Here is a 19,119-nt window from a genome sequence, read left to right as displayed (position 1 = left end):
AGAAGGCTAATAATAAATAATGCAATGTTCCCGGCAATGTTCTATTAATGTACAGATGTATCAGACACACAACATATATCTAGCTATTTATAGTGTGTTTAATATGAAGCTATAAAAACTTCTTAACAGGCTTTTGTTTCACCAGCAAGTGTTATGTTATAAATTGCATGTTTGGATAAAATATACATTTTTTGTGATTTTCCATAAATTTTGAAAGAATTTGTAGAAAATCTTAATTGGATGCCCAGAAAATTGAACTTACACAATTTGTGTTAGAAGACATTTTATTATTTTATTATTTTCAAATTTGCTTGTGTTTGAACTTATTTTATTTGGATATTAATAGTGCAATTTTATTTTTGGATTCAGGAGTAAAATCTTTAATTCTTGAGATTTTGGCTCCCGTGTGAACCTACCTCTCTTCGTAACAAGGAGGGATTAGGTTACGTTTGTCTTGGGAGATCCACTCGTTTATCACCTGTATTACGCCGGCTTTTATATAACACCGGCTTCTGAATTACGCAGAGGACAATGACGAGGATGCAGCATCGGTGTTACAGTTTTGTCATCTAAACAATGGAGTTGTTAGTGGTAATTTGTGGTAGTAATTTGGTGCGAGTTAATACATGGAGATACCAATGTCGTAACTAGGTGTTGGTTACTAGAGATCCCCCCAGAGTTTTGTTGTGAGTCAAATGTAGCATACATCAACAAGACATGTGAAATCATGTTTTTGAGACCAGTCTAACATGTTTCTTGTACAGGTAGTACATGTATGACCTTCTTGTGATGTATACACTTTGGAGATAAGACTATCAGTTACGTGTTATTTGTATTGAAGAAATGCTTATAAGATTTAGCATTTTCTGTTAACTGGATCAAAAATTCTGTGTTTATGATGCAAAAAAGGGTCACAGAACCCAGAAAAAATGCAGAAAGTCAGTAAATTTCCTTGAATCTGTACTTACAAGAAGAAAACAAAATGATATTTTATTACTGCTTCCTTAAATTATTTTGAGAAATGTGGTTTAATGTTTTCTTTTGTTTTCGTTTGTTTTGTTTTGTTTTGTTTATTTTTTTTATTTCATCTGCTATATATTTACTTGCTTAACTCTAAAATCTAAAATTCAGCTAATACCCATTTATTAAACAAAAGGAAGTCAGGAAGAGCTATACTGAAAACAAAAGAAGAAACAAAAGAAGGGAAGAAAAAAAAAAGGAGCATAGATCAAGAAATACAGAGACAGGAAGACAGAAAAAAAAAGAAAAAAAGGGGGGAGGTGCTTTGGCATAACTAGGGTTGGTAGCGCCTGGCAAGAAACTAAATTTGCGCCCCTACTCCCCACCCGAGAATATCTTAGAGGCGGGGGTGTGGGAATGGCATCGGCATATTTTTTATAAGTGAGGCCGATTTGGCGCCCTCCTAGTGGTAGCGCCCCTTGCCCCGTAGTTACGCCACTGGGGAGGTGTGAGAAAATGAAAAGAAATAGAGAAAAATTGAACAAAGTGAAAGAAACAAAAAAAATAAAAAAACAAAGCAAAAACAAAAAAGAACAGCACAAGAAAAAGCAATATAAAATTGAAGGGAAAGCAAGAGAAAAGGCAACAGAACTAGACAATAACCTTTAATCTTGACAAGAGAACTAGATGACAACCTTTAATCTTGAATATCAGTACTGAAAAGTACTTTTTTTTAAGACATCGAAAAATGGTTTCAAAATCAAATTGTCTTTGAGGGTTTTTGTGTTGCTATAAAACATTCTTCAATTTTTATATGCTTAGCCCACAAAAAATAAATTTTCAAAATACTACTATTCAAATTTGCCGAGTGAAAGGTGTCGTGGGGCCGGCCGGCTGTATAACATTGCACATTGTCATGTGTGTATGCACAGCTCCCAAATTGCAACATGTGGTATGCCTAATCACCGCAATGAGCTGAATTGTAATCCATACCTCTCTTGTTGACAGTGGTCATTGTCGACGCTCTTAATTTGCAAAATGGGTTTTAGTTTTCGCTCTTGTTTTCTTTCTGCTCCCTCCTGTGGGTAACCCGATGCTGCGTGTTAATGTTTCGTCCACGGCCCCGGCGTGTGAGCTCCTGTACACAGAAATAAATGAGTTGTCATCGAGCAAAACTGGTGTGGATTTCATTGAGAGAAAATAAAGTTTTATCAACAATGATTTTTGTGTGTGTATACATATCTATAAATGTTCTTTGCAAACTCTTTAATTTGCTTTGGATTTATATGATTTAAGCAAGCAAGCAGTCATGAAATGTCTTTTTTTTTATTAGTAAAGCTACTTGCGGTATAGATTTTGCGTCAATATCACGGATTATTTCAAGTGTAATCTTGGTTTTAAAGCTTGTGCTTGCTTTATCGGCGTCGAATTGCAAAGTCAACATTTTGGGTATGTACAGTATGTGTATCAACTTATTTCCCCAATGGTGGGCATTGATTGGTTTGTTCGCTACACTAGGCATACTTGGCCTGTATTGGTCATGGTGTAATGGATAGGTCCCATAATGGAATTATCACAAATTGCTTCATTCTTTTGGCCATCTTCAAGAGGGATGCAGTTGTGTCTTCCCATAATGCAATGCTGAAAAATGTGTAATCTGATCAATTAAAATATTGATGTTGCATGTGTTTTTCAATTTATTAGATTGCGCATCAATTTGTACACAAGTCAAGGAAATCTTGATACCAAAATCAGAGATTAATTGACTTTAAATGCCCATTTTCTGTGTACTTTGAGCGCTAAATTTTGGTAAAAAATGTAAAATCTTGATGTAGAGTTGCCATTGTTTTGGCATGCGTTCTTCAAGATGATTTTTTATAAGAAATTCCAGTTTGATGCTAATAACATAAACCTAGAAAAGATAGACTTCTTGGGAAGAAAAGACCATTTCCTATAAAGATGCCGATATTCTCCATAATTTTTTACATATTTCTTCATGTTGGAAAGCAGAATTTTGGAAAACAGAATTTCCATCCAAACACCAACATTTCCTGGGAAGGAGCATTCAAATTTACCACTTTTTTCAACCATGATAATTAGGTTCAACATTATTTGATTTCCTGTGTTACCCAAACAAAATGCACATTTTTATATATTAGGCTTTAAAAGTACTCCCAAAATCTTGTAGTTCCATAAACTTAAATTTGTGAAAAAAGTGAGGATTTACCCTCTCATGGCATGCAACGTACAACATGGCAGTACACATGCATTCTCCCTTATATTTCAATGGACAAATGCATTATGGGATACCATGAGTGCTTCCTATGTTCCCTCAGACCGGCCAGCCAAGATTGACTTTAAGTGTTTTTACGGTGTCAGTGTATGTGGTAATATGCTAGCACATCTGTACACTAGCTGTAACATTTCCCCCTCTGCTATCAATGAACTCTGTCTATTTGAATGATTGTGTGTAAATATTGTATGGAGGTTCCCTAGTGTTATGCTGTCAGAGTTTGTTTTTAATATTGTCCAATTAATTTACAAAATCATAATTTTATTAATATGTGTAATAAAAATAAAATGTGTAATCTGATCAATTGAAATATTGATGTTGCATGTGTTTTTCAATTTATTAGATTGCGCATCAATTTGTACACAAGTCAAGGAAATCTTGATACCAAAATCAGAGATTAATTGACTTTAAATGCCCATTTTCTGTGTACTTTGAGCGCTAAATTTTGGTAAAAAATGTAAAATCTTGATGTAGAGTTGCCATTGTTTTGGCATGCGTTCTTCAAGATGATTTTTATAAGAAATTCCAGTTTGATGCTAATAACATAAACCTAGAAAAGATAGACTTCTTGGGAAGAAAAGACCATTTCCTATAAAGATGCCGATATTCTCCATAATTTTTTACATATTTCTTCATGTTGGAAAGCAGAATTTTGGAAAACAGAATTTCCATCCAAACACCAACATTTCCTGGGAAGGAGCATTCAAATTTACCACTTTTTTCAACCATGATAATTAGGTTCAACATTATTTGATTTCCTGTGTTACCCAAACAAAATGCACATTTTTATATATTAGGCTTTAAAAGTACTCCCAAAATCTTGTAGTTCCATAAACTTAAATTTGTGAAAAAAGTGAGGATTTACCCTCTCATGGCATGCAACGTACAACATGGCAGTACACATGCATTCTCCCTTATATTTCAATGGACAAATGCATTATGGGATACCATGAGTGCTTCCTATGTTCCCTCAGACCGGCCAGCCAAGATTGACTTTAAGTGTTTTTACGGTGTCAGTGTATGTGGTAATATGCTAGCACATCTGTACACTAGCTGTAACATTTCCCCCCTCTGCTATCAATGAACTCTGTCTATTTGAATGATTGTGTGTAAATATTGTATGGAGGTTCCCTAGTGTTATGCTGTCAGAGTTTGTTTTTAATATTGTCCAATTAATTTACAAAATCATAATTTTATTAATATTGGGAAATTAGGTAGATGAAAAGCCTTTCCATGCAATTTGAGGAGGAATAGCTGTACCAGAAAGCAGTGTGTACGCTTTTGTTTGCTTTTCATCCTTCCATTTTAGCTTATTCACAGAGGAAAGGTGAAAAAATCCATTCCTGTTATTGATTATAATGCTATCTTCAGTAGATAGTAAATATAATATGCAATGTTATACCGATTGATTATAGTGCTATCTTCAGTAGATAGTAAACATAATATGCAATGTTATGTTGATTATAGTGCTATCTTCAGTAGATAGTAAATATAATATGCAATGTTGTATTGATTTTAGTGCTATCTTTAGTAGAAAGTAAATAATATGCAATGTTATTATCTTCAATAGACAGCAAATATATGCAATAATATTATTACTATCTTTAGTAGAAAGTAAATAATATGCAATCTTATTATCTTCAATAGACAGCAAATGTATGCAATATTATTATCTTTGGTAGATGGTAAGTGTATGCAGTATGACTATCTTCAGTAGACAAGATAGCAGATGTTACAATATTGTGAATATTCTCAGTCATCCAGTCGTTAGAATCACAAGGTTTTGAATTAAATCAAATACGGGAACTTACATTTTTTGCAACTTGCTACGTTGCGACTGAAACCATCAGACTTCATCAGGCAACTGACCCGCTGGGCTGGTCATGTGACACTTTGTACCTTCACCTTAAAGACACTGGTCATAATATTGACACCGAGGACGCAGTGATTCTCGATAAGGAGGAACAGTGGCATAGGAGAGGCATCAAGGAAGCCATCTGGGAAAGAGTAGAGCAGCCGTCACTTAATAAGAAAGGGGGACTGAGACACAACCTCTCTCACGCATGGGACCGGGCCATCAAGACGATCCCTAGCCGTCTCAAAGTGTCACACGACCAGCCCAGCGGGTCAGTTGCCTGATGAAGTCTGATGGTTTCAGACGCAACATAGCAAGTTGCAAACAATGTACGTTCCAGTATTTGATTTAATTCAAAACCTTGTGATGTTACAATATTGTTATACCTTGATGATATTGGTATATTCAGTAAATTAGAAGGCATTGCTGCATTGCTTAACAGTCCTATCTTCAGTAGATAGCAAGTGTTTATGTGTTATCATTATGACTATGCCAATTGTCTGCATTATGACTATCTTCAGTAGAAAAGATAGTCATAAACAATGTTGCTATCTTCAGTAGACAGTAATACATGTAATATTAGTAACAACAAATAACAAGTGTATCTACTATGACTATCATCAGTTACTAACCAATATTATACAGTAAGCCAAAAAATTAAGGTACCAGTTATGTTCACCTCCTGTATATCCTAAACAAAGGCAGGTGTGTCATAATTGAAACCTGCAGCCAATAGCCGCATCTTTTAGAAATAAAGATACAGCGATCCCAAGGAAGATACCAATGTAAAAGTTGCAGTTTGCTGCATTAAATGCCCTATTGATTTGTACACAAAGCGTTCGTGAACAAGAGAACTAGCGACGCGCTTCCATTGATTAGCACGTTTAAACTAGCGTCATGCTTTCATTGATTAGAACACAGAAGTGCAACTTTTGATTTCGTTTCTTCATTAGGTTTTTAGATCACCGTTTCTTTAATTCTCAACCAATATCAACAAATAAGGTCTTAAATCAGAGCTAATGAGTACAAGTATTGACTGCTTGTTTTAATTTTGACATATGTGTCTTTATTTAGGATATACAGGGGTGAACAGAACTGGTACCTTAATTATTTGGCTTACTGTATGCTTATATGCAATGTCACTCTTGTGTAAGTAGCAAATTATTGTGTCAGTGCAATAACATAAGTGACCTTCCAGTGATTTTACAGGATATGCATATTTGTGTTTCAATTTGTTGATTGTTTTTGATGTTTTACTTTGTAATTATAATTAACTTATTGAATCCAAGACTTGTAAAATATTTACATATCCCTATATTCTCATAATACATTAATAACTCAATTTCACCCAAAATGCCGCTTACGTCGTTCTTAATGGGGTATGAATGTTTGGACAGTATTTATTGTGGGACATTAGAGCACATCAGACATATCGAATTGCATTCTGAATACGAAGAATGTCCTTCTGATATCAAATAATTTTGATTTTTGAAATTCCCAATGTAATACACATTTTATGGCAAATCATTAAAATTTATATTTTTGATATTTAACAGTACTAAAGTAAAACTTTATAAATCTGATGATTTATACTTAAAGTGTATGTAGGTGGGATGAAAAGCCGACGATCAATTGAAAATTTTGACCTTTCAGTATTGAAGATATGGATTTTTCCCCAAAACACACAAAAAATTATGTCTTTTTGGGAAAAAATCCATACCTTCAATATGAAAGGTCAAAATTTTCAATTGATCGTCGGCTTTTCCTCCCAGCTACATACACTTTAAGAATATATCATTAGATTTATAAAATTTACTTTGAGGACTGTTATATATCAAAAATGTGAAAAATATCAAATTTTAATAATTTTGTATTATATCGTGAATTTCAAAAAATGAAAATTATTTGATATAAGAAAGACATTCTTCGTATTCTTCGCTCATTCCAGATCCCTTAATATGTATTCAGTATTTACTATCTTCAGACTGAAGCAAGTGTATGCAAGCATGCACAGGCAAAATTTTACATGTGCACAGAAGCAATGTTACATGCATCTGTGCATGTAAAACCCCTCTAAATCGAGCCCTGAGTGTATGGATTATCTTCAGCAGATAGCAAGTATATGCAATGTGTCCCTTCAGTAGGTAGGAAATGTACATACATACAATCTCACAATCTTCAGTAGATAGCAAATGCATGCATTACAACTACATCAGTAGCAGACTTGTAACGAGTCATGACTCGAGACTCGACTTTTCAAAAATGAAATGACTCGACTCGGATTTTCAAATTTTCCCCATAGAGATTGTACAGTGACTCGAGTCATTTGACTCGACTCGACTCGAGATATTGCAAGAAATGACTCGACTCGACCATGAAATGATGTGACTCGTTACAACTCTGATCAGTAGATAGCAAATAAGAAAGTCACAACTTAGTAAAAAGTGTTTTTTGCCTCTCTTTTCTTTTCTCTCTATGTTTTAAACATGCAGCTTCTGACTACCAAATGTGCCATAGCTGAGACGGAATCTCTTGGAAGTGAATTGTACGGTGCCTCTCTAATCCTGAAGAGATTCTTGGTGCGCAAATGTGGTCATCGACCAAACCCCGTCAGTGCATCAAAGTGTTTCATGAGTCTGGTTGGAGAGAAGAACGAGAACCATTACTTTGTGGCTACACAGGTAAAGATGAATAAAAGGTTACTTTATGTAGGCTGAGAAAGCCAGTGTGGTCTTGGGGGTGTTAAACCCTCCAAGAAAATTTTTCAGAACCATACGTTTAATTATGATGGGGTTTTCAGCAATATAAAGCAATAAAGAGAATGTCTCATGCAATGAAATTAAAAACTGATTTTTGATTTTGATCGACATCGGACTCATTTAGCGTGATCACATCACATGTGTTCAGCAGGGCTGGTTAAGCAGGGCTGGCAAATGGTTATTTACTGGAAATATAGTTTAGTTTATTTCCTTTATTGCGCAAATCACATCAAAAACCGACATGTAGTGCAAAAGGGAAACCCCTGAACAGGTAAAAAAAACCAACAAGCCTGGGTCCCTCAAACACACGTCTAAACAAAAAGTATAAAATTATGAAAATAAATACACAATTAAGTTACAGATTTACAGTAAACAAGATAAGATAATTATTTACAGGCATTATAAATTATATATTTATACATATATGAACATAGATAAAAGATTTTTAAAAAGATAAAAATCTCAAGCTAGGGAGTCAAAACAATGTACCGTATTTAGTCAAATAAACGCCCCAGGGGCGTGACATTTTCCCAATGGGGGGGGCATTTATTCAAGGTCAATTTTAGAACGATAATTCCTGTTAAAATCATTAGGTAAACTTAAAACTCACACTAAAATGACGAACTATGAAATAGAAACACTTACTTCTGGTTCACTTCCGGGTTTCCAATCCAGATTTTCGCCAATTATTGACACTATTATCGACCATGTGGGCAACTTGGTAAGCTTACTTACTACACAAGATAGCATGGAAATATCGGCATTTTTTAAACATCTTGACTGAAAAAAGTGGTGGGGGCATTTATTTGAGGGGGGGGCGACTATTTGACGAAATACGGTATTGCACAGTTGGAAAGATGCCAAAATGAATCAATGATGAAATATGTTTGATCGTAATAGTGGTTTAAAAGCTCTGGTTTTTAACATGCAGAGGATTTGTGAAGTTTCTAAAAACAATTGGCATATCATTCCAGAATTGCATATACCATTGAAAAACTTTTCTAAAAGCTTTGTTCGGCACTTATTTGGAATAATCGATAGACTGTCGGAGGATCTTAAATTGTAAGAATCAGATGAATGGAAGATAATCCTGCCAGAGACATGAGGGCAGTCAAGTTATAAATGCCTTTGAAAAACTAAAAGTTAGCTTTAAACATATGACGCTGCTCAAGGCTCAAAAGATTAAGCTCCTTCAGACGATCTTCACAGAAGAGAGCTTCTCAAAATAAATTTAGTGGCCTTACATTGAACATGCTAGATGTCCCCGGCAATGAGATTCCTTCAGCGTTCTTAGTTGGTTAATTAACCTCAATCCTACCAGTAAATTAACCGGTTAATTAACTGCATCATATTTAACAGGTGGGAAAATTGGTTAATTATGAATTTTGAATTATTTTTTTATTCTAACGCTTTTTTCATTAATTTTAAGTGTTACATTTAAATATATAACTTCAATGTTTACTGGACATATTAAAATAGTAGTATTCTTGTTGTACTCTAGTCCTAGAGTGTCATGCTGCACATCATAGACCATATGATTATACAGACTATGGTCCTGGGCTTGGGTTGCCGGTCTCTGGGCGGGGGTCAAAGTTGTAACCAAAAATTTGAGGTAGGTCTTAATTTTGTGTTGAGATCATTCATAAGTGTAAACTTTCAATTTTGTCATCTTTTTGTCTACCAAAAGAGTGACACAACCAACTTTATTTGGCCTTATTGAATTGCATTGTCTCATCATGCTGGGGTGAAGCATGTGGATGATGATTTTCAAATATGAATTTTAATAGGATTATAATAATATACCAGGCCCTGTCATTTGCATTTGACATGGACTCATTAGCTTCTAGTTTAACTCTAATTTATAAAAGCAGTTTACCATGAAAAAGAAAAAGCAAAAGATATTTGTGGCTCATTTGATATGGTTAACTGGGTGACTGCACACCGATCATTCAATTGAAAAGAGCGGCTTAGAGTTTATTTTTACTTCAAAGCGGGTTTTGTTGGTGTTGTATGTGATCTTAATGTTGGAAACTTTTGATTCAAAATTTAATATATATATATATATTTGCCTTTGTTTGTTTTGAGCAAAAGTTCTTTTGTAAGGAATGTCATATCATTACAAAGTTAATAAAAATCCCTTTAAAAAGGGATGGACCTGGACAATGATGATTCCATGTGAAGTGTAACTGGTGCATTTGATATAATTTGGATATACAATGTATGGTATTTATTTTATATTATTACGGGTGATATTTTTTTTAATTAAGTCCTGGTGTGAAAATATATATACGGGTATGACATATGTGTGGACACATGGATGTACTGTTGATTGTATTGCTTATTCTATAAGGAGCTGGACGTGATTAGTCATGGACAGACAAAGTTTGTGTGGTGTCTATGCTGCAAAGTTGTGCGTACCGTATTTCGTCAAATAAACGCCTCTGGGGGCGTTACATTTTCCAAACGGGGGCGTTTATACAAGGTCAATTTTAGAACGATAATTCCAATTAAAATCATTAGGTAAACTTAAAACTCACGCTAAAATGACGAACTATGAACTAGAAACACTGACTTCTGGTTCACTTCTGGGTTTCCAATCCAGATTTTCACCAAAAAGTGACGCTATTATCGACCATGTGTGCAACTTGGTAAGCTTACTACACAAGATAGCATGGAAATATCGGCGTTTTTGAAACACCTTGGTTGAAAAAAGTGGTGCGGGGGCGTTTATTTGAGGGGGGGGCGACTATTTGATGAAATACGGTACTCATGATTAGCAGTATTTCATGAAGCAATTGGATTCTATAATGTAGTAATAAAGGGAATATTCAAAAGACCAAAGGGAAACTCAAAAATGGATTATTTTGATTGGCAATATACAAATCAAAATGGAGTAAATTTAGAAACAATTTGGGTAATCATAAAATCAATAACTATTAACTTTGCATAAATCCAGAGCTTTCTTTCAAGGAGGAAAAGAGCAATCTCCAGTCGTTTTATGATATTTTAAATAAGGTTTCATTTAACCTGTCTAAATAGATCCAATTTTACCCCAGTAGAGAATGGTTGGTCCTTGCGTTGCTATGGTGTTGTTTACAATGCCAATCGTTTTTCCCCGTTCAGCCAATGGGCTTTCTCTGTTCAAGTGGGTAATTGTGACGTTTGGTTTGCCATGTTTAAATCATCAGTATTTGTCTGCAGTTACTCGGACAGGATCAAAAATATATTCTTTTTGCGCTTTAAAGTTATAGAAGTTATAGAATTTATAAATCAGCAACTCGTTAAGGTCATTACAAATTGACAAGGATTTATAATACAATATGGGCAGAAGATATGGAACAAATAGAATTTGGTCTGACTTTAATTTACGGCGAATGTCCAGAGGTGGAAATAGAGGAATTAGAGGTGGAATTGGTCAAAATGGACCACAAACGAGAATTTGGGAGCCGAAACAGGTGATGCATGGGCATTTTGCAGGAGAGGTTGTGGCTATGGGTAGTTTACTCAGGTCATAATCAATTATAGCATTTATGTAGAAATTAGGGAATTATTAATGGTATATCAGCTGGTATATATATATATATATATATTAGAATATATAATAGAATAAATAATAATAATAATAATAAATAATAGAAATATTACTGGTAGTTAGTGATTAAATGATCCTTTTTGAGGGCAGACAAATCCTCATATTTTAGTCCATGTCTGGTGATCTCAGTCTAGGGTTAATGACATATTAATCGGTGATTAATTATTTTCCATTGTACTTTTTCACGAGGTCAAGTGGGTCAAGAAGTCCTTTCACTTTCAAAAAAAAAAAGATTTGATGTTGACTATTTTCTTGAGGTTTTTTGTGTACATCTTTGCTTGATGGAGTAAGATGATTTGACGAGGAGAAGCATGGCAGGCAGTTCTTGTTGGATGCGGCCGGCAATTAATTAGTTAGGGTTCATTGCACTTTTGAGGATGAGATAAATTGGTTGCGATGTCAATCAGAAGTTCATTCAGTGCATTGAGTTAAGGCCGCATAAAATTAATATTTTGGTTCATGTCAACAGGATTTTCATGAGTTTGTTTAATGCAAAATTGGCATTGCTAGCAGTTGTAATGCATTTTTGATGAATTCTTTGAAAGCGATGAGGTTCTTTTTATTTATTTGAAAGTTTTGAGAGCTAGAATACTACCTACTACTAAGACTTTTTAGTGATCCATGTTGATTAATTAATTTTTATCATCGTAATTAATTACTGACTGGAGCTTTAAATCAAAAGTTTTAGTTGAAAATTGAAAAAGAAAAAACTATGAATTAACTCCAGAAAACGATTTTGGGTAAGAACGAGAACCATAAAATTTATTTTGATGGCCTTATGATGAATAGAAAAAAAAAGAATATTTGTTTGTTTTTGGCATGATGCTAAAATTGGCCGCACACTTGTGTGGGTAGTAGAGATGGTTTGACGGTGTGCTTTGTATTTAGCAATTAGAAGAAGCCAAGTTAAATCAGCAATTTGTTTAAAATCCAATTTAGGGTCAGTTGCACTGTCGTACAGAAATGTCAATCAAAACACGCACACCCCAAACAGTATTACTTTGATAATTTGGCGTTGGTTGCACGCATGCAGGAATTGTAAATACACGACTCGTTTCACAGCCAACGATCGAGCTGCGGTAGCATTTTCCCTTCCATTTGACACAGATATTTGTAAGAATAATAGCGGAGGCAAAGAAGGAAAGGGCAATGACGGTTGGTCGTGGAAAATTAGGCGGTTTGCCGAGGCTTTTTTCCATTTCCGTTGTATTGAATCTATTGGGAGCAATTGTCGCTGGAATTGTGAGGAGATAATTTTGAGTGCATTTCTAAATAGATGCTGCGATGCTGTGTGGTAACATGCCCAATGTATTGTGCGTAATTGAATTTTGTTTTTTTGCTAGCTGCCGGAACATGTTTGCATATGTAGCGGAGTAATGGCACCATTTGACAATTGTGCTGTAGCAAATAGAGGTCATTTGATGACCATGAAGAAGGGGAAAAAAAGAAACTGTAAATAATACAATAATTAGCTGTCATATGTTCTCTGTGCGGTGATCTGTCATGTTGGAAATATGCTATATAAGTTCTAATAGCTATTATCAAATGGTGATGCACGCATGTGAAGAGAAATACTAAATAAAAATTGGTCTTTGTGCATATCAAAAAAAGCAACTGTGGACGTAAACTTTGATTAACTAATGAAAGCATCCTCTTGTTAACATGCTATTGTATATTGTTTTTTGGTACAATTAAATAATAAATAAGCTGTTGAACCTTTGACCCTTTTCCTTTGTTGTACGATGGAAATGATATGAATGAGAGAAATCAGATGCTATCTTCCATTTGTTTTTTTGTTTGAAATATCTAGGTTAGATGCTCCAAATTTGCATAATTGCTAAATGAATATTGTTATAGAAAAAAACAGACAGTTTGTTACATTTTGTCTACACTCTGTTATGATGCAGAAATAAAAATTTATGAATATTAATTATTATTCTTTTAGGGAACTAGAACGTTGCTAATTTTGAAAGCATCTTTAGCATCAGAAGTGAAAGTAAAAGTGTGACGGATCACTTTCAGAATTATTTGCTGAAGTAGAAGATTTGGAACTTATATGGATCTAATGGGGGGTCTTAAATAAATAATTTTGAGCCAGGTGGGGTCTTTATTAACTTATTTGGAATAAAACAGGATGTTGGTGAACTAATTTGGAGATAACGGTGTATGAAAGTAAAAAGACGTAAAAAGAACTGATAAGGGGGGGGTTAAGTGTTATTTGGAACCAAAATTCTGGCAAATTCCTTTTCTTTTTTGAACCAACAATCAAATATTCCACTAAATTGATATTATATAGAGGATTAAAAAATACATTTTTGCAAGTCTTGAAGACCTGGCACATGGAAAATTGTCAGAACCCAGAAGTGACCACTATTGGTGTGCTTTAAAGACCTGATTTTAACCGAGATTAGGACAAACCAACCAGTAAACTAGGATTCCTGACCAGTAAAACACTCTTAATTGACAAAGACAGGACACCTTGACCAGTAAGTTAATAAAAACAACTGACCAAACGGAGGGATCCCCTGCTCGGCCAGTTTTAATATCACTGACCACAAGCAATAATATTCACTTTATTCCGGCCAGTAAGACAAATTATTGCCTTTCCAGCTACACAGATAAGCCAAGAAAATCATTAACTTTTTCAAACAAGCATGACAACAAGGTCAGAGTGACCACCACCAGTAAAAAATAATTAAAGTGAAGCTAATAATCCTTCACACCGTCCACTTTAGAGCTCAGTCATGAATTTAGTGGTTTTGTTAAGCCAGTTATTGTTTCAATCGAACGCTCCAATTGTTTCGCACTTAATCCATATAAATCGGTGTTTTTGTAATAAAATGAAGAAAGTAAAGTGGTGGTAGAATTGAGTGAATGATTATTATTGTTGAAAACAAAGTGGAATGAAAAGTTTGGACAGTAGGGTCCGGGGGGGACACTCACTAAAAATGGGTGACAGGGATGTGCAGCCACATTCAGAGATGCCAGTTTTCAGGTTTTAACCTGAATCCAGGTTTTTTGTGAGTTCAAATTCCTGCATTTTTATTTATTTTCAGCCTGTTTGGGGGCTTTTTGGCCTGCATACACACGCTTTTCAGGTTTTTTGAGTGAAACTGACTGGCATCTCTGCACATTGACCCCCGTTTTTCATTATTTTGAAATTTTTCAAAAATATTTGAATTTTGCAAAAATTTTCAAAAAGTTTTCAAAAAATTTTGTATCAACTTTTATATTTTGACCCAAAATTGTTCCCTGTCTCACTGAATGACCCCCTTTTCTGGTAAGATTTTCCCCAGTCTCACTTAAAGACCCCTTTTTGGGGCCTTGAAAGAACCCCTTTTTCGGTGTCTAGGCTCTCACCAAAAGACCCCTATTTTCGAACTGCTGTCCGCACATCTCCATCACTTCGTATTGCTACATGTAGCTTACTGTATTTAGTTCTCTTGTGTCATGATGTCGTCTGCTACCATACCATGCCAACTGTATTTCATGGTGTGGACTCCTGTTGAGCAGAAGTAGCATCCTGGAATTAAATCAGATGTCTTGCAGTTGAAAATATGGAGCTTTCATCCTGGGACTTCCACACAAAAATCATTTATTATTTTATGATGGCAGACATTCAATTGTTGTTTTCATCTGAGAGTGAACAATTATGTCATATTCAAGTATGCAATATAATTACAGGGCCAGCCTTTATTTGTGCTTGCATATATTCAAGAGAATTATTGTTGTAATTGGCACTACAAAGAGCACAAATAAATGAAATTACATGGAAAAACTTGGTCACATGTCAGAATAAAAATACTTTAACCAAATTGAACATTACAGAATTGGGCGGGCAAAAATGGTGTAATTGTTATTGCTGGTAGATATAATTTCAAGAAATAATTGTGAAGCAACTTTGCCAGTATAATTTCAGCGATTGAAACTACAATTTTATGCACTTATGTGAATTCTTTTCTGTAACTGAAAAGTAAAAAGTGTGCGTTTTCTTGAACTGCATTCTAAATTATTAGTTTCGCACAGTATATCTTTATTCTGGGTCAGACTGTCATGTACTATTAGGTCGCGGCAAGATGTAACTCCTTCATTTCCTGTTTAGAAGCTAAAGGTCAACGCCATGACGACTTCATCTTAGTTCTCATTCACCGCCGACTTGGGTGTGATCAATCAATTTATTGTACGTACACCAAACATCGTATTGAGAAGAAAGTATCAGTTGTATCTTCGATCGACTACAATGTAGATTTATATGTCAGTTTCTTCAATACCTACTACATTTGTGTGGATTTGTGAGTCAAGATTTTCGTCACTAGAATACAAATTAAAAGGATTTGATTCTTTTTGTTCAGGAATGTATTGATACATTTTCAATATATCTCTCCCAAAAAAAGGTGATATAGTGCAAGAAATTGGGTAATAATAGACATGGTTTTTTATCACCATACTGTATATATGTGCCACATCCAATCAGCGAGTGCTGATTTGGCTTCCGAATTTGGAAGGATATCCATTTCTGTGGTATTCAGGTGGTATCATTCATAGATTTTGCAATCGGTTTTATATGTTGGGTTATTTATTTTCCTGTTTACTGCTGATAATATAAACCAAACCACTATGATACAGGGTGAGTAAAAAAAAGTGCAATAGAGAAAAGAATCCATTTTTATTTAAGAACCGAGTTGAAACTTTTAGGTTTTAAAACATTTTATATATGATATATTCATCAGTGACCTTGTGTGAAAAAATTAAGGAATTTGCATTTACCGTTTTGTTTTTATGACACATTCTATTGCGCTACCCAATTTTAATGTTTGTCCAAGAGACATCTAAAATTTGAATGTCAGCCCACTCTGTGTAAGGTAGGTAGTCTTGGAACAACTGTCATTTTCTTAACCTTATTGGCATTGAAATAAAATGGAACACCCAAAGTGTTATTGCCCTTGGTCTTGTATAAGGAAAAGAAACATTATTTGTTGTTATTTTCATTTTACCTTTACTTTAAAGATGTTTACTCTCTATCAAAAACAAATTTGTAGGCGGGTTTTCAAATGTCAAAATGAAATGCGCATAAATTGAAGTGGAGTGAATTACAAAATATCCACTAAGTTGGACATATTGGGATTAAAAAAGCTGGAGTGAGGTTTGAAGGACTTAAAGTAATGTTAGAAAGTTTGTTTGAACAGAAAAAACAAATTAAAATAACGCAAAAATCAACCCTATTTAAGTTAAAGTCAGTTTCATACCTGGTGCCTTTAACGTGAACTGTGTGCTCTCATTCAAAATACATGGTGTCTCGTGGACAAATAACGAAATTGAGTATCGCAGCAAAAGGACTCATAAAAATTAAACGGTGGTCGCGATTAACTTCATATTTTCACCGAAGGTGGCCATTGAGTGTGGCATTTATAGAATCTTTCAATATTGGGAAAGTTCGACTTGGTTCTTACATAAATATCGATTCTTTGCTCTATTGCAGTTTTTTTGACTCACCCTGTACAAGAACTGATGTCATCAACTGTTTGGTTTAAAATGGGTTTCAAGAAGAAAAAAACTTCTTTATTCCAATATATAATGTAAATAGGTCTAGAAATTAAATTAAATTGTGAGACTACTCTAGGACCTCTAAAGTTGTATGCAAATCAATACATATGTCCTCTAATTTTGTATTTTGGAAAATTGTACTTTTCTCAAAACCAATATATTATGTGAAGCATATCTTCGGAACTACAGTTTTGATTAGAATAATCTGTATCCTTGCAGCAGCAGCAATAAAGACACTTTCTCACTGCGCTCAAGAAATAACTCTTTCTGCTAGAATAGCAATCAAAACACAAGACAAAAGACCCATTTACCCTGATTTCCACACTCTAAATTGCTACATATTCTTTCTAACGCATCGTGAATACGTAATTGACAGTTCCTCTGTACTTTTTTTTTTACTTTTTATGTGTTCATCTAGTTCAGTGACTCGGTCATTTAATTTGGCCAGCCAGGCAACCTGGTTCTGTAGCCTGCACGCTGGCTGGCTAATTCAACCTGTGATTCGATTTGAAACAACGTAACCATCCATTGAACACTTTCTTGATGAGTGACTGCACGTTTGTAACAGTATGGTGGGTGAAGTATTGGTACAGTGGTGCTCAGGATGGGTGTGACCTGGTGTCATGTAAGAGCTATGAAGAGGATGATAGTTTGGTAGAATTGGTGAATCGGTTCTTTCATGGAATCAGATGCAATAGCCCTTTCATTTGAAATGTTATGGATTTCTTTTTAGTTTAGGCTTCTGTACACTTTAAATAAATGTTGGCATTTATACAGTACCTTTCATGTGTACATGTATCAAAGCACTCACATTTTATTCTGCTGTCGTTAGAATATGTCAGCTACCCTACAATGCCCAAAGGCGTGCTCATACCTTTGGGCAGCGCTCAATGGACAATATTCATAACAGCTCCCCATTTCACCCCTGGGTAGAGAGAGGCAAGTGAGGGAAAGCACATTGTCCAAGTGCACAACACGATGGCACAGCTGGGGCTCAAACTCGAAACTCACCGATTCCCAGGTAGAGCCAGTACTGCTGTGTCACTGTGTCCCCACACTTTACAGATCTTTGCTGACCATTGTGGCCCAAAACATGGGTAAATCAAGACAATCCAGCAGCTAGTTCCTTGTTCAAACTAGCACATTTATTTTCACAACAACATTTTCCATGTGCTCATGGGGCTGGAACTCAGGATCTCATGCACTGGAGTATGATGCTCTATCAACTGCGCTAACTTGGATGCTAAAAATATATTGAAAGATTTTTTGATAGAATCGAAAGATTCTTGCAAAGCATGAAGAAATTTGCCAAAAGTCTAAGAAAGAACCTCACTAAAACCCACCTCACCTCATCTAACCTTTGAGATGGTCTGTCCTTTGGGGTATGAAGTCCTTTAAAAGACCTGTTCATGTTTTAGGAGTCATTCGTGCTCGCGCCATGAAGTAGCAGCAAGCCAGGTTTTAATTTAAAGGAGGTACCAACTTAAGCTCCTGCTAAAGTCTACAGAGAAGACAATATTTCTTTCCATGTTTGGTGTCCCTGGTTGAAAGGTCTTTCCTGTTCAAATAATGTTATTATGCCTTTTCTGCTTCAGTCTGATTATCAACCAAAGATCCAAGTTTATGGCTAGCCTCTAGGGAACCTATAGTATATCTTAAGATGCCATGGTCCTCTGCATAGGTTTTTCCAACTGGGTGTGTCTTAAACATACATTTTGCTATCACAATTACAGGATTGGGGAAATAATCATCTCACACTGGAACCCAAAACCGCTGAATGTTCCATTCGTCTAATTCCGCTGTCTTTGTTTCTTCATCTCATGGTACAAAATATTTATATTCAAAATACTAATTAAAAAACTGAAATGATGAAGATGATGATGATCAAACTGAATATGAGGTCACAAAGGTATTAAAAATGAGGCTAAGATAACACTTGAGATACGTGATAATGGTATTCAAAGACCCTTCCCTCAAACTGCTGCCAATATCCCTTTCCCCCTTCTTTTTAAACCATACCTTAAATGTAATGTCACCCGTTCAGATACCAGTGTCAAAAGCGATACCTAACAAGATCTCTTTGGGGATGAAAACTTATCTGAAGGGATAAATAAAA

The 19,119-nt window shown here is 35.0% G+C and overlaps 1 protein-coding gene across 2 annotated transcripts in view; it reads left to right on the top strand.

Moving 5' to 3' along the window:
- LOC140148306 (rRNA-processing protein UTP23 homolog) overlaps nucleotides 1-19,119 on the top strand; it is a 79,308-nt gene that overhangs the window by 39,558 nt on the left and 20,631 nt on the right. For both annotated transcript variants that reach the window (XM_072170210.1, XM_072170211.1), the window contains exon 3: nucleotides 7,601-7,789. In XM_072170210.1, the coding sequence (XP_072026311.1) occupies nucleotides 7,601-7,789 (189 nt within the window). The remainder of the gene's footprint in view (nucleotides 1-7,600; nucleotides 7,790-19,119) is intronic.

This window comes from Amphiura filiformis, chromosome 3 (assembly GCF_039555335.1).
Source record: "Amphiura filiformis chromosome 3, Afil_fr2py, whole genome shotgun sequence".
Lineage (NCBI taxonomy): Eukaryota > Metazoa > Echinodermata > Ophiuroidea > Amphilepidida > Amphiuridae > Amphiura > Amphiura filiformis.
The sequence above is the reverse complement of the archived record's forward strand: the minus strand, read 5'-3'. Positions and strand labels throughout refer to the sequence as shown.